At 47.8% G+C, this 13734-nt stretch overlaps 1 protein-coding gene across 1 annotated transcript in view; it reads right to left on the reverse strand.

Annotated features, from left to right (window-relative positions):
- CSMD2 (CUB and Sushi multiple domains 2) overlaps nucleotides 1-13734 on the reverse strand; it is a gene marked incomplete at its 3' end in the record, with an annotated part of 670449 nt that overhangs the window by 97667 nt on the left and 559048 nt on the right. The window contains 7 exon segments of the mRNA XM_017884421.1: nucleotides 894-963; nucleotides 1487-1605; nucleotides 5398-5502; nucleotides 6594-6690; nucleotides 7744-7868; nucleotides 8278-8481; nucleotides 9704-9799. Of these exon segments, the coding sequence (XP_017739910.1) occupies nucleotides 894-963; nucleotides 1487-1605; nucleotides 5398-5502; nucleotides 6594-6690; nucleotides 7744-7868; nucleotides 8278-8481; nucleotides 9704-9799 (816 nt within the window).

The raw sequence follows: 13734 nt of genomic DNA on the forward strand, positions 1-13734 counted from the left end.
GAAGGGCTGATATGAGGAAATATGAAGCTCCATGCCTAGCGTATAATAGATATTAAATAAACGTGCCTTTCTTCCTTGCCTAGATGGACCAGAAGCTTCTGAAGGGGAGATGCTGTCTTTTCTTGTGTCTACTGATCTGCTCATCACTGCTGTAGCACAGGGTAAGGGACGAAGCCAAGTCCATGTTTCACACGTAACCCTCAGCATTTCTTTTTCTTTTTTCTTTTCTTATGTTTTTTTTTGAGATGGATTTTTGCTTTGTCACCCAGGCTGGAGTACAGTGGTACAATCTTGGCTCACTGCAAGCTCCACCTCCCGGGTTCAAGTGATTCTCCTGCCTCAGCCCCCTGAGTAGCTAAGATTACAAGTGTGTGCTACCACATCTGCCTAACTTTTGTATTTTTAGTAGAGATGGGGTTTCACCATGTTGGCCAGGCTGGTCTCGAACCCCTGACCTCAAGTGATCCATCTGACTCGGCCCCCCAAAGTGCTGGGATTACAGGCATGAGCCACTGTGCCCAGCCACCCTCAGCGTATCTTTACTAGATTTGTCTGTCTGTCCCACAAGAAGTTATGGGGGAAGCCCAAAGTGCCTAGAAATTTCATCTGGGATCTGATTGATTAACTGGAGCCAGAACGGTCATCATCATGTTTTCAAATGGGCAGACCTCCTGTAACTTTTCATTTGGTGGGGCAGAGGTTTCCAAAAGTCATGACTGTGTTAAACAGGAGTTAGAGTTTATAAAAACATCAGTTTAAAATGACTGACTTGGAACAAATCCAGAATATCAAACTTTCTTCTGATTTGAACTTGAACTCAATGATACACTACTGAGCTAAGATCCCTGAGAGAAAATGGGTTGGAATGAATTGTAAAGTCTAGGCTCTCTTACCAATACAGAGTGGAGGAGGGTAGTTCCATCGCCGCACGGTTCCAGGCATGCAGGAGATGTGGGCGTGGCCCTGGAGGAATCAGGAACAGGGATGGGCTAGCTGTCCCCGTGGGCACAATTGTATGTACAACCAGGGGCTGTACAGGGGTCTGGTTCAGGGGCCTCATGTTAAGGAACAAGATACACAAAGACACACAGATCCACTGTGGGATGGGAGTAAGGCAGAGGGAGAGAGAATTTGGGGAAGGACAATTATTAACAACCATTACTAAAGAATTCTCATTATTAGAGGTTTCCTTGTGAGATTCCTTTAATTACTAAATTCCCTGATGGCCTTCAAAGGGAAATTAAATTTCCCTAAAGCTGAATGAAACCCAACTTTGCAGGAACACATTGGAGGTTGGCTTGTGCCAAATTGTTAAAGTCAGCAGAGTTTATCTTTTGCATGAACAGCTCCAGGAGAGGATAATGGTACCCAGGGGACCTGGGGGCTGCTCCCTGTTCTTTGGTGACTGCAGCTCTGCTGGTACAAGGCTTGTCAACCACATCTCAGGGGACACCTATTTCCTGCTCTAGGGTGTCAGGGGAGGTACCTGGAGGGCATATCCCGGCTCACACTGGAAAGACACTACATCATTCACCAAGTAGCGCTCGCCAGTCTTCACCCCATTACTGGGCACAGCAGGTTCCGGACAACTGCTCAGGCCCACCGCTAGACAAGACAGAGACAGAAGGAAAGGAGAATGGACTAGCCCAGCAGGTCAGCACGGCGGTAGGCTGGGGTGATGCTGGCGGCAGGGAGAAGGGGTGCCTCTAATTTGTGCTTTCTCTCATCTTGTAGGCTAGTTCTTCCCAACTGTCTTCACCTTGCAGCACACAGAGAAAAACAGAATATTTACATGGCACGGAGGCTCAACAGACCAAAGCTCCTTAGGAGAGGTGGGTGTGATCCCAGGGGATGCTGGCTGTCCTGTCCACCCACTGAGCTCTTAGAGAGGGGGCTTAGCTAGGGAGACTTCTCTGCATGCTCTCCTCCTACATCCCTCCTGCTTCCTACTCTTAACTCCCCTCTGTCTTCCTTATCCTAAGAAGACAGATCCTGTGGGGGGGGGAGTGAGCGAGAGAGAGAGAGAGAGAGAGAGAGAGAGAGAGAGAGAGAGAAAAGAAAGTCAAGAAGGAAGGAGAGCAGGGAGGGACATATCAGCGATGTTCAGGGGCTCAGTTAGAGTCAGTTAGAGTCAGACCAAACCCAGTCTGACCCCAGGTCTGCCAAGTGGAGGCCAAGACCTGAGGCCACACGAGCCCATGTCTGACCCTGTCCCCTGCTCTCCCTGCCTCCCCTCCTAAAATGGTCCTCATCCTGCTTTGAATCCCTCCCTGGCTGCCTCTCACACAGCAAATGGGAGTGTAGCATTTCCAGACAGGGGGCTTCCTGCCTCTTCTGTGCTTTGCAGGAGTCCATGTACAGGTGCAGGTGCTTCAGATGCACTAAAAAGTTTCTGTGTCTTGCTGGACTGGACTTGGAGGGCACTTCTCCAGGGGCAAGGGCCAGAAGACTCATGAGGAGGCGGAGAGGTAGCTGTAAACTCTAAAGTGGTCTTCTTCATCAAGGCGGCAGAAAGGGGTGGATGGCGAACTGTGTATCTGGGTGGCATGGCCCAGAGAGTGTGGGAGATGGCAGCCTTGGCCCTTCTGGAGGCTCCCTTGGGGGATACAGGCTCCCTGAGGAGTCCACGTGTATCCAGTGCCCACAGGCAGCTAGGGGCTCATGGAAAAGAAACAGGGAAGGACCAATCAGCCTAGACCATCAGCCACCAACCCATCTTTCCAGGCAGCAGCAGATGAGTCCTCATGCCACATTCAGAGATGAGACTCTGGTAACTACATGTGCTTTTTTTTCTTCTGAGGGAAACTCACATATAACAAAATGCACAAATTGCTCGTGAACATGGTAATAATCAAGTAAACATCATAATCTTGAGTGTACCTGTGCTGAGTTTTGACAAATGCCTGTACCTTTGTAACCCAAACACCTGTCAAAACCACAGAATGTTGCTATCACTCTGGAGATTCCTTCACACTTTTTGCAGGCAATTCCTGTCCCACATGTGCTTTTAAGATGTGAGTGTGATATTTGGAAATGAAAACTCTCTGAGCCTTGTCCAAAACTCTCAGCAGCTGAGACAAAGGACCCCAAGGACAAGCATTAAAAAAATCATCAAACTGAGTTTCAAGTGATTCGTTTGTCATCTTGTCTATTTCTCCCCCTTCCTCTCCATACTCCAAGTAGAACAAAACTCACTATTTAGTGCAGTGGTCGCAACTAAGTAGACTGACTTATTAGAAAGACCTACTTACTGTCCAGTGATGGACAGAAAAGCTGAATGAGAACAAAAAAGCGTGGTAGGAAGAAAAATGGAATGGGAGAAATGTGAGGCTGAAGAGAAAAATGGAGGGAGATAGAGAAAAGTCCATGCTAACTTATATTATGCTGCACAGATTGATTTTATTTAAGCCATGCTTACAGCAAAGGAAAAATTTTTTTATCATACATAATTTATTACTTTTGAAAGCATATTGCTCCATTTCCATTTAAATTAAATAAACATTAATTATGAATCATAGCAGTGGATGTGACTTTTCAGTACCCTTCAAAACCATTTGCCTCTACATTAGCAGTTAATTCTCTATCGTCTGTGAGCTCTTTGTAGATTATCCTACAAAATAAAGTATAACTACAGGGCCCTGGCTCCTAGGAATTCCAGTCTCCAAATACAGTGGGAAGCTCTGTTTCTCCCTAGCTCTTCCCATCATGAGGGGACAACACATGAAATGTCAGCTACTGAGAAAACTGCCACTCCCTTTGGACAAATAAAATTGAGAAGAGGTGGATTTTTTCCTGGGAATGAAGCAGTAGAATGGTAAAGTGATTTAGGAAGAAAATGTGTCTTTGGAAGAAGAAAGAACAGAGAGGATTCTAGGGAACATTTAAGAACTCAAAATATTGGATAGAGAAACAAAACTGGAGAGAACAGAGAAGAAGGGGTAAAAGGAAAAAAATGTGATTTAGTCAAGAAACCCAGGATATTTCACTGCACCAGGGGAGTGAAGCCTTACATATCTGCTGGGAGGAGTCTCAGAGGTCCCTGTCCTACCCTCTACCCTGCAGGGTCTGCTTCTAGCTGTCCTGGGCTGGGTCTTTTTTATTTTTTCCAGGTGCATGCTTCAGTTCTTTCCGGTGATGAGCATCCTGGGATCTATGTAATTCTTTCCGAAGCAGGTGGATGAAGTTCATTTGTTTCACAGACCCAGGTGGGCATGTGTGTAACATATAGTTCTGACCCAATCAGGCATCTAGCACCAAGTGGGCCTTCTTTCTGCACAGTCCCATGCTGTCACAGATGGTCAAGCCAACCATGCCTTCCTACATTTTTCTCTTCCCATTGCAAACCTAACTCAGGCATCTGCTTCTGCAAGGCCTAGCTTTAGCTCCTTTCCTTTGTACTTTCTTAGCACCTCAGGTTTCACAAAAATGACTGTGTCCATGTCCATCTCTCCCTCTAGATTTTGTGCTTTTGAAGGCAGGGGCCTTGTCTTATTCACCTTTGTTCTGTGGAGACCTAACACAGGGCGTGGCACATTGCAGGTGCTCAATGTTTCTTCATGACATTTGCATCTTCACCTGCCCACAACCATTCTCTCCCTTGAACCACTTGTCTACCATCTAGAGTCATCCAAGAGAGCACCTGTAATGCTGTCATGCACCTCTCTGTATCTACCTCTCTCTAGTGGACTTTGACTGACCCACCTTAATTGTTCCCAATCCCAGCACAGTGCCTGGCATGTTGTAAATGCTCAATAAGTATATGCTGAATAAAAGTGTAAAAAATGTTGCTGCCTACCTATTCTTCCCTGTACCCAGTGGAGAAAGGGGGTGGGGCAGGCAGTCCCAGTATGCAAGCAGTTTCCCTAGAAACCTTTCTTTGATCCCCAGAAGGCACATCTACAAATCTTTTTCTGTGAAGAGTATATTTAGTAGTGACCACTTAGGGATGCCAGAAGCCAGGATATAAGGGTTTGAGCCTGCAGTGAGAAATCTGGTAGAAGATGAGTGAGATATCCAATGAGAGGAGGAACTTCAAAAATAATCGCATCACAGAACTAGGGGTTAGAGAGGCCAGGTTTTAGAACTGGGGGAGGAAGGCACAATTTTCTTACATCCCAGTTATATACTGGGACCTTGGCCAATGCAAGTCCCCTTTCCATACCTGGCGTAGATACTGAGCAGGCATACAGGTTTTTGAGTAACAGATACTTGGACGAGAACTCAGCCTTGAGGAGGTTTCAGACCTTCTCCAGGCTTTAGCATCCTCACCTAGGCTTGTGGGAAGGCTTACGTGGGATGGACAACATGCAGCTCCAATATAACCCTTGCTCAGAAGGGGCTCAGTAACTGCTAGGTCCCACCCTGAACCCTGTACCAGCCAAGACCCTGGATTCTTACTTTTGTACTCCAAGTGGAAGCCAGCTGCAGATACGCTGATATCTGAGTAGAAATGAAGGTAGAGCTGGTTGGAGGTGCTGTTCAGAAGGGCAGGCACAGTTGTTCCTAGGGCAAGGACACCAGGGGTCATTTAAGTTTGGCTCCTCCAGGCCCTTGCATTCCTCCCCATTCTTCTGGATTTTGCTACCTGCTGACATTCTGCTCCCAAGGCCCCCAGATGTCCCCAGTTATGAAACTCACTAAATGACAAATTAGCACTCCTCAGAGGGCTAGGTGTCCAATGGCTGAGGGAGGGGAAACTCTAATCTGCTTCCTATAAAATGAGCAGTGGCAGAGCCATGTGCCCACAGGAGGGTAAGGTATGAGTTGGGTCTCCTCTTAGCTATCTTCAGGATAGCTCTGACCTGTATTATTCTCTGGGCAGTCCTGCAGTGTGGACAGTTTATCTGGAGCATGTACTCCTCTTTATCTCCTGGCCATCTAGAATTCTGGGCCTAAAAGATTCAGATAATTGCCCTGGCCAATGGGCACAGCTATACACCACACTCAGTCAGAATTCCATCACTAGAATGGCAAAATGGTGTTGCCACTTTGGAAAACGGTTAGGAAGTTCCTCCAAAAGTTAAACATAGAGTTCCCCTAGCAATTCCACTCCTAGGTGTATACTCAAGAGAAGTGACAATGTGTGTTCACACCAAGACTTGTGCATGAGCATTATTCATAACAGCACACAAGTGGAAACAAGCCATTGACTGATGAACGGACACACAAAATATGCTCTGTCCTTACAATGATGTGCTGAACCATACTGTGACTTGGTGAACTTTGGAAACATCATGTTAAGCGAAAGAAGCCAAACACAGAAGGCTTCCATTTATACGAAATGCCCAGAATAGGCAAATGCATAGAGATAGAAAGTAGATTACTGGTTACTAGAGGTTAGGTGTGGGCTGGGGAGGGGAGTGCAAATGGGTACCTGGTTTATTTTGGGGTGGTCAAAATGTTCTGGGACTAGATAGTAGTGATAGTTGTAGCACCTTTTGAATCTACTGAAAACTACTGCTGTGTCCACTTGAAAATGGTGAATTTCATGGACTATAAATTATATCTCAATAATAATAATGATAATAGCAATGTTCATGATGAGGAGTTCTAGCACCACCCTCCAAACTGAAGTCCCTGGAAACCCAGCTTACCTGAGAAACTCCCCAGCATGGTTACAGTGTTATCTGCACCATCAAATACTTCCAGGGAGTCCCAGTTCTGCTCTGTGACAAAACTGATGACTTGGATCTGGGAAGGCAGAGGATTGAATTGTTGGTTAGGCAGCCTGCGTCCCTCCCTCCTTCTCTGCTTTCCCTTTCTGCCCTTCCCATAGTTAATTCAATTTGTTGAGAATCTACTCTTGGCCTAACACTATGCTAGTCCCTTCCAATAAAAGTAAGATGTAGCCCCGACTCCAAGGAGCTCGTTGTCCAGTGGGGAAGACAGATGTGGAAAAAAATGATTAGAAGACAGTGGGATATTTTGTAAAGTAGAAAATGGGGAAAAGAAATTCCAGGAAGTGGGAAGACAGTCTCACTGACTGTCTCCTCATCTCTGGAACGTTCCTTGGGTTTCCCCACTTTCCTGCCTTGATTGCATCAGATGTCCTGCAGCAATGATCCTGTAACCCACTCCTGCCCGGATCTGTCTGCTGGAGTCCCAGTTTGCTGCCTCTCCATTGGCCTTGCAGGCTCTTGACCCTCTTCCATGCCTTGGCACCAATGCTGGGGACTCCCTCTGCCTGGCTTTTACCCCTGGGTACCAGTTATGCCCCAGTTCAGCTTCTACAGCTCAGGCTGTGCGAGGTTCCCTAGGTGTGTGCCTGGAGGTTCTCTGTGCTTCAGCTGTGCTGGGTGCTTTGCTCTTTCTTCTCATCAGCACTGCCTCCCCTTCAAACCCTCAAAATCTTATGAAAATCTTTAGCCATTTGAGAAACAACTTCTATGAATCCTTCCCACACTTCAGATTCCAGCTCCAGGCCCATTCCTTCTTTTAGCCTCCCCTCCTGGCCAGGGCCAAGCGATGTCCACCTCTCCTCCTTCCTGGATTACCCAACTCCCACCGCATGCCCCTGAAGCTCTTGGGGTCTGGAACCTGCTGTATTTTCTGCTTGGGGGCCACATCTCCACATTTGGACTGAGCCTCCTTAGCCACAGGGCCAAGTACAGGGCTGATATGTCTTTTCCTGGCTTACCCTGACTCAGGCCTTGGCACCAGCCAGCATCTGTGGTCGGCCACCTGTGAGCAGTTACCTGTGAGCAGACGGCCACCTGCCCAACAGAGGCGCCTCCTTGCCCCTACCTGGATGCCAGCGCCTTCGGGGACCACGATCTTCCACACACAGTTGAGGCTGTTGAGGTATGGCTCTGGGAAGCCGGGGGACAGGATGGTGCCCCTGCGCTCTGTAAGGTTGCCTCCACACGGCACTGGGAAGAGAGGCCGTCGGGTCAGAGGCTTTGTGGCCTCCCGTGGGAGCCTCCCCAAGCAGACTCCTCCCTCAGGGCCCCCAGCCTCTGTTTGTCCTCCTCCCCATGGGAGCGTCTCCCTAATGTCCCCAGTCCTGCCTTCTCCATGGCCTCTCCCCATGCAACTCTCTTTGGGGCCCTGGGCTCCGCTCCTCTCTCCACGTGTGCCCCGTCCCCAGTACCCCAGCTGTCTTCCACAACAGCCCACAGCGCCGGGGACTGGAGCTGACTGGAACACCCCACCTCAGCCATGCAGGGGGAAGCGGCCGCTGTGTGCCGTGGGGCATCGCTGGGGCTGACTGCTTCCCCTAGAGGGAAAGGACTACGTGTCGCCCCCCGCACCCCCAACACCCGGCTCCTGGTTACTCACCCACGCAAGTGGGCGCTGAGACATTCCACTGGGCCAAGGCCCCAGGCACAGGGAGGCACTCGATCTCTGGCGACCCCTGCAGGGCATAGCCGGAGTTGCATTCGAAGCGGACGATGGCCCCCACCGAGAAGTCATTGCCCAGCCTCTTGCCATAGCGGGGTTCCGGCACAGAGCTGCACTGCGTGGCGCTGGTTCGGGGAACCGCTGCGGGGGACAAGGGCAGTGAGGGGAGGACTCACTCCCCAGAAACTGGCCCAGGGACAGACATACAACGGGTCTGGAACAAAGACCTTCTGGATGAAACCCTGAGAGGCTCTGGAAGCTCTCCGGTAGGGAAGAGCTTGAGGGCTAACTAGGAAGATGCCTGTTATACTGAAGCATGGTTGGACACACAGTGCTACAGCACAGCTCCTGGAAAGCACGGGAGGTAGAGCCGTGGACCTCCCACAGACCTTAGGCCCAGTTTTGTTCTTTGCCTTCCCAATGACGCCCCTCACTCAACAGGGTCCCACTTTCCCTAGCAAGGAGAATGGGCCTTCCTCCTCCACCTTCTCAGGGCCTGTCTCACCCTGCCTCTGTCCTGTTTTCCCCATGTGCCTTAAGATCCTGCCTGGGGCCCTGCCCTCCATGACCCCAGTCTTCTCTCCCTCCTGCCGTCCACAATGGCTGATGGGCCCGGGATGGCCTCCCCTGTGGCAGGATCACCCCTGCAGAGAAACACAGCTCATCTTGGGCAGAGTCGAATGAACAGGACCATGCTTAGAACCTGGGCCCTAGAGAAGTGGATGTTTTCCTGGGCACGTGGAGGTTGGGGCCCGGGGGTGAAAGCCAGGGTGCTCCAAACTGCCTTTCTGGGCCTGTAAGGAAGGGAACTAACACCGACTGGCGGGTTGGTACCAGCTACTTCCCGAAGCCTCTTTGCATCCTATCAGTGAGGCATTGCAATTGCCCTCTTCTTAAAGGTGAGCAAACAGGCTCTGAGGCCTCGCGTAGCTGGAGCCTAGCTCCAAGGTGGGGAGGTGGGATTCAAATCCCTGTCCACGGCACTTCAAAGCCTGTGTTTTCCCCGCACCTTTACTATGCCTGGCAGACAAAACCAAGCTCCAGGGGAGTCTAGGTAAGATGCCTGGGGTTGGTCTCTTCAGTGCCATCTGGACAATGCCAGACAATGGGTGGGGTGGGGAAGGGAAAAAATTAGCTTCCCTTGTCTGATTTCCTTCCTCATTGAACACAGAACTTGTCTAAGAAATGTCTGCTGAGTAAGTGAATGTAAAAAATTCAACTGAATTTCAGGGAATTGCCCTACAAACTAGTAACTGCCCCCAAACACCCTGAGACTAGAGGTCAAAGATCCCTGTTCCTTCGATCATGAGTCCCTTAAGAACCGAGATCACCTTCCTACCTCTGGCATCCATGTCCTCCATACCTTGGTAGACAAAGTGGAAGCCTCTGGCTGGTGCAAGGCCTTTGGCACTGAACTTAATGAGAACTTGATTGGAGGTGGCCAAGGGCAATGATTCTCCTGCAGAGATAAGGGACAAGGAGGAGAGAACAGTAAGTCCAGCAGGTGGGTCCAGAAGATAAAATCCAGGCCAGGAAGGATTTTATGCAGCAATTCCTAGCAATTCCTTCCAGTACCCCATGCAGCAATTCCTTCCACATTCCAGGCCTTCCTGAAATGAAATCTTACATTTTTTACTGCGCTTTACAATTTAAAGTTTCTAGAAAACTTTTCATCCACAGTCTTAACTTGACCCGTGGTCATGGTGAGGTTGGCATGACAGAGTTGAGTATGCTCATTTAATAAAGAAAGAAAGAAAGAGAGGCCCAGAAAGATTAAATGACCTGTGCCGGAAAGGAGAAGGCTGCTAAGGATGTGTGGAGCGACAGGGATGGAGAGAGCAGCTGTCACTAAGCCGACTGACTGGTGGTTTACTTGGAAAACTGACATCAATCTGCATTTTTAAAAACAGCATTGGCTTCTGGGAAGGAGGATGATGTGATCATCTGGGAGCAACTGGTCTTTCCCAGACACTCTCCCACCATCCTGTCAATAACCAGAGCGATGGTGTAATTTATTGCTCATACTAGAAAACTTCTGAGAGTCAAAGAAAGTGCTATCAATAGTTACGGTGGGACTGTCCCAGGCAAACCAGGATGTACTATTGCCGGCCAATAACACACAAACTGGGGGGAAGCTGCATGGCCACAGGAAACCAGGGTAGGCTGATAGCCTTTGTAGCAGAAGACAAAGGTGCATCTTCTGCTTGGTGTGGTACAGATAGGCCAGGGGAGAGACAGGACCAACGAGACCTGTAGCCAATTAGTGTAGTCACCATCCTGGGGAAGCCCAGGGAGAACATGGGTGGAGGCAGCAGCATGGCCACTCTGCCTGCTGGCCCCCTGCAGACTTAGGGACCCCTGGGAAGGGCTGTTGACCCCAGACCCCATTCTCAGGAGGGAAACAGTGATTACAGAGAACCAGGCTATATCTCCACTACAGTGAGGGCTAGAGTTAGGACCCACAAAGGAGCTACTGGGAGGTCCACCTGTACTTCCAGGAAGCTCAAGTGATGCCACCAACACGGGAGCAGAGAGCCTTTTGCAAAACAGGCTTAGATGTACATGTGACCCAGAGGGCTGAGCCTGGCTAGGAGTCATTGCCCCAGCTAACAGTTATTGCCCCAGTTAACATGTAGCTGCCAAAGCAGAAAGAAACTCATGAAGACAAAGCCTCCCTTTGTTATCACTGCCATCTCCAACTCGTCCTCCAGATGGATGTGAGCAAAGTGAAACTCAGCTTTTCTATTTGGCCTGACAGATGTGGATAAGGACCCTAGTGAGCTCTCACAGAACCCATGTCAACTTCAGCCCTGAAGGCACATGGGCCTCCATCTTTGAGAGACAGCAAATAGTAAAATCACTGGACATAAGAAAAAATGTTAAAGTTTTGAGGAAGGAGATCACTCTGAGAGGTCAAAGCAAATACTTTATTTGAACCACAATAAAGAACAGGCAAAACTCTCAGCAGATGTTCAGTCATGGTTGTCATGAGATTAAATCTAGCATTGCATCTGTGAAGTCAGAGGATGAAGGATCTGAGATCAATAGAGATGAGAAATGCTAGTGCAAGCAGCTGGATTCCACAGAAACTGAACAGTGAAGTGGAGATGAAATTTTGGAAATTTTCTCAGAATCCACAGAAAAAGTATAAAGAGATTAAAATAACGAGAGAAATGACAAGTGACATGAAAGATGAAAAAAAATCCATATGCATATATCAGGAATTCCAGAAAGAGAAGACAGAGAAATTGAAGGAGAAAAAAAATCACTTAAGACAGGGTGCGGTAGCTCACATCTGTAATCCCAACACTTTGGGAGGCCGAGGCGGGCGGATCACCTGAGGTCAGGAGTTTGTGACCAACCTGACCAACGTGGTGAAAATCCATCTCTACTAAACACATAAAAATTAGCCGGGTGTGGTGTAGCACAACTGGCGTCTCAGCTACTTGGAAGGCTGAGGCAGGAGAATCGCTTGAGCCTGGGAGGCAGAGGTTACAGTGAGCTGAGATCGCATCACTGCACTCCAGCCTGGGCGACAGAGTGAGACTCTGTCTCCCCCGCACACACAAAAAAATCATTTAAGAAAGAAGACACTTTTCCTAAGATGTGAGGTTCAGACTGAAGTATTTGCCAGGTGCAAGATAGAATGAGTGAGAAGAGACCTCCACCACAACACATCCTAGTGGGCTTTTTCATTAACAACAAAAAAGAAAATCATATAGACAGAAAAGCACAGGTTATGTACGAGGACAAAGAATCACGTTGGACTCCAATTTGTCTGTAACAGTAAATGGTGGAATAATTACTGCAGTTTTGAAAGATATAGTTTGACCCATAATTTGATTTGCAATCAAGTGGTTATTTATATCCTATGTCAAAAGGAAAGCATTCTCATATATGCATGGTGACAGAAAGTACTGCAGTTATAAGCCCTACTGAAAAAAAAAAAAAACAAACAAACCCAAAACTAAAGTAGGGAATTCAGGAACCAGCAGGGATAAATACAACCAGAAAAGTATAATGAGCTAACAAAACAAAATGAGCTCACAAAACAAAATGCAAATGCAAAAATTTGCTCTTGGGGAAGAAGTCCACAATTTAAAAAATAACCACTATAACATTAATATAAAAGTCCAAATATATCAAGAAGAACTTGAAAATTTAGAGATGGGTCAGGTATGTATGGAAAAGCAGAGAAGCAAAATCAAAACAACACAAACAAAAGCGCAGGAAGAACAATACAAGATGACAGATATCAGACCAAACAATTCACTTGTAAAATAAATGAGTCAACTTCCTCTTAAAAGAAAAAGAGTTGGAGAAAATGAGAGAAGATATGTCAGGAAAACAGATGCAAAAATTGCTAGATATACAAGAAGACAACAAAATATCATAATTGTAATGGGAAATACTTTCATGCAACATTCACAATCATTGATACATCAAATAGAAAAACAAAATGAAGACTGTTGACTAGCAGTCCTTAAGCTTTTTCTCCCCCAACACAACTTAGGGACAGGGACATAGTGCACTCCCATCAGTATCAATGGCTCGTTACAGTGTTTCTCCAAATGAGGAATAAGGGACTCTCTGAATACACTGATATTGATACCTACAGGTTTTTTTTTCTTTTTCTTTTGAGATGGAGTCTCGCTCCCTCGCCCAGGCTGGAGTGCAATGGCGCGATCTTTGCTCACTGCTACCTCTGCCTCCCAGGTTCAAGTGATTTTCCTGTCTCAGCCTCCCGAGTGGCTGGGATTACAGGCACCCACCACCATGCCCAGCGAATTTTTGTAATTTTAGTAGAGATAGGGTTTCACTGTAATCCCAGTACTTTGGGAGGCTGAGGCAGGTGGATTACTTGAGGTCAGGAGTTTGATATCTACAGGTCTTATACATCTCTCTCTCTCTCTCTCTTTCTCTCACTCTCTCTTCTTCCTCCACCTTTTTTTTTGTTTTTTGAGATGGAGCCTCGCTCTGTCACCCAGGCTGGAGAGCAGTGGCCGGATCTCAGCTCACTGCAAGCTCTGCCTCCTGGGTTTACGCCATTCTCCTGCCTCAGTCTCCCGAGTAGCTGGGACTACAGGCGCCCGCCACCTCGCCCGGCTAGTTTTTTGTGTTTTTTAGTAGAGACGGGGTTTCACCATGTTAGCCAGGATGGTCTCAATCTCCTGACCTCGTGATCCGCCCGTCTCGGCCTCCCAAAGTGCTGGGATTCTCCCCCACCTTCCCCTTCCCCTTTCCTTTCCCCTTCCCTTCCCTTCCCTTCCTTCCTATTTCTATTGGTCCTATACACTTATATCTATATCCATATTTATATCTATAGGTCTTAAATGTAGACCTCTCTCTCTTTACTTGATCCTTACTATACCTCTAAATCTATAGCTATACATC

Source organism: Rhinopithecus bieti, unplaced genomic scaffold (genome assembly GCF_001698545.2).
Source record: "Rhinopithecus bieti isolate Rb0 unplaced genomic scaffold, ASM169854v2 scaffold_13029, whole genome shotgun sequence".
NCBI lineage: Eukaryota > Metazoa > Chordata > Mammalia > Primates > Cercopithecidae > Rhinopithecus > Rhinopithecus bieti.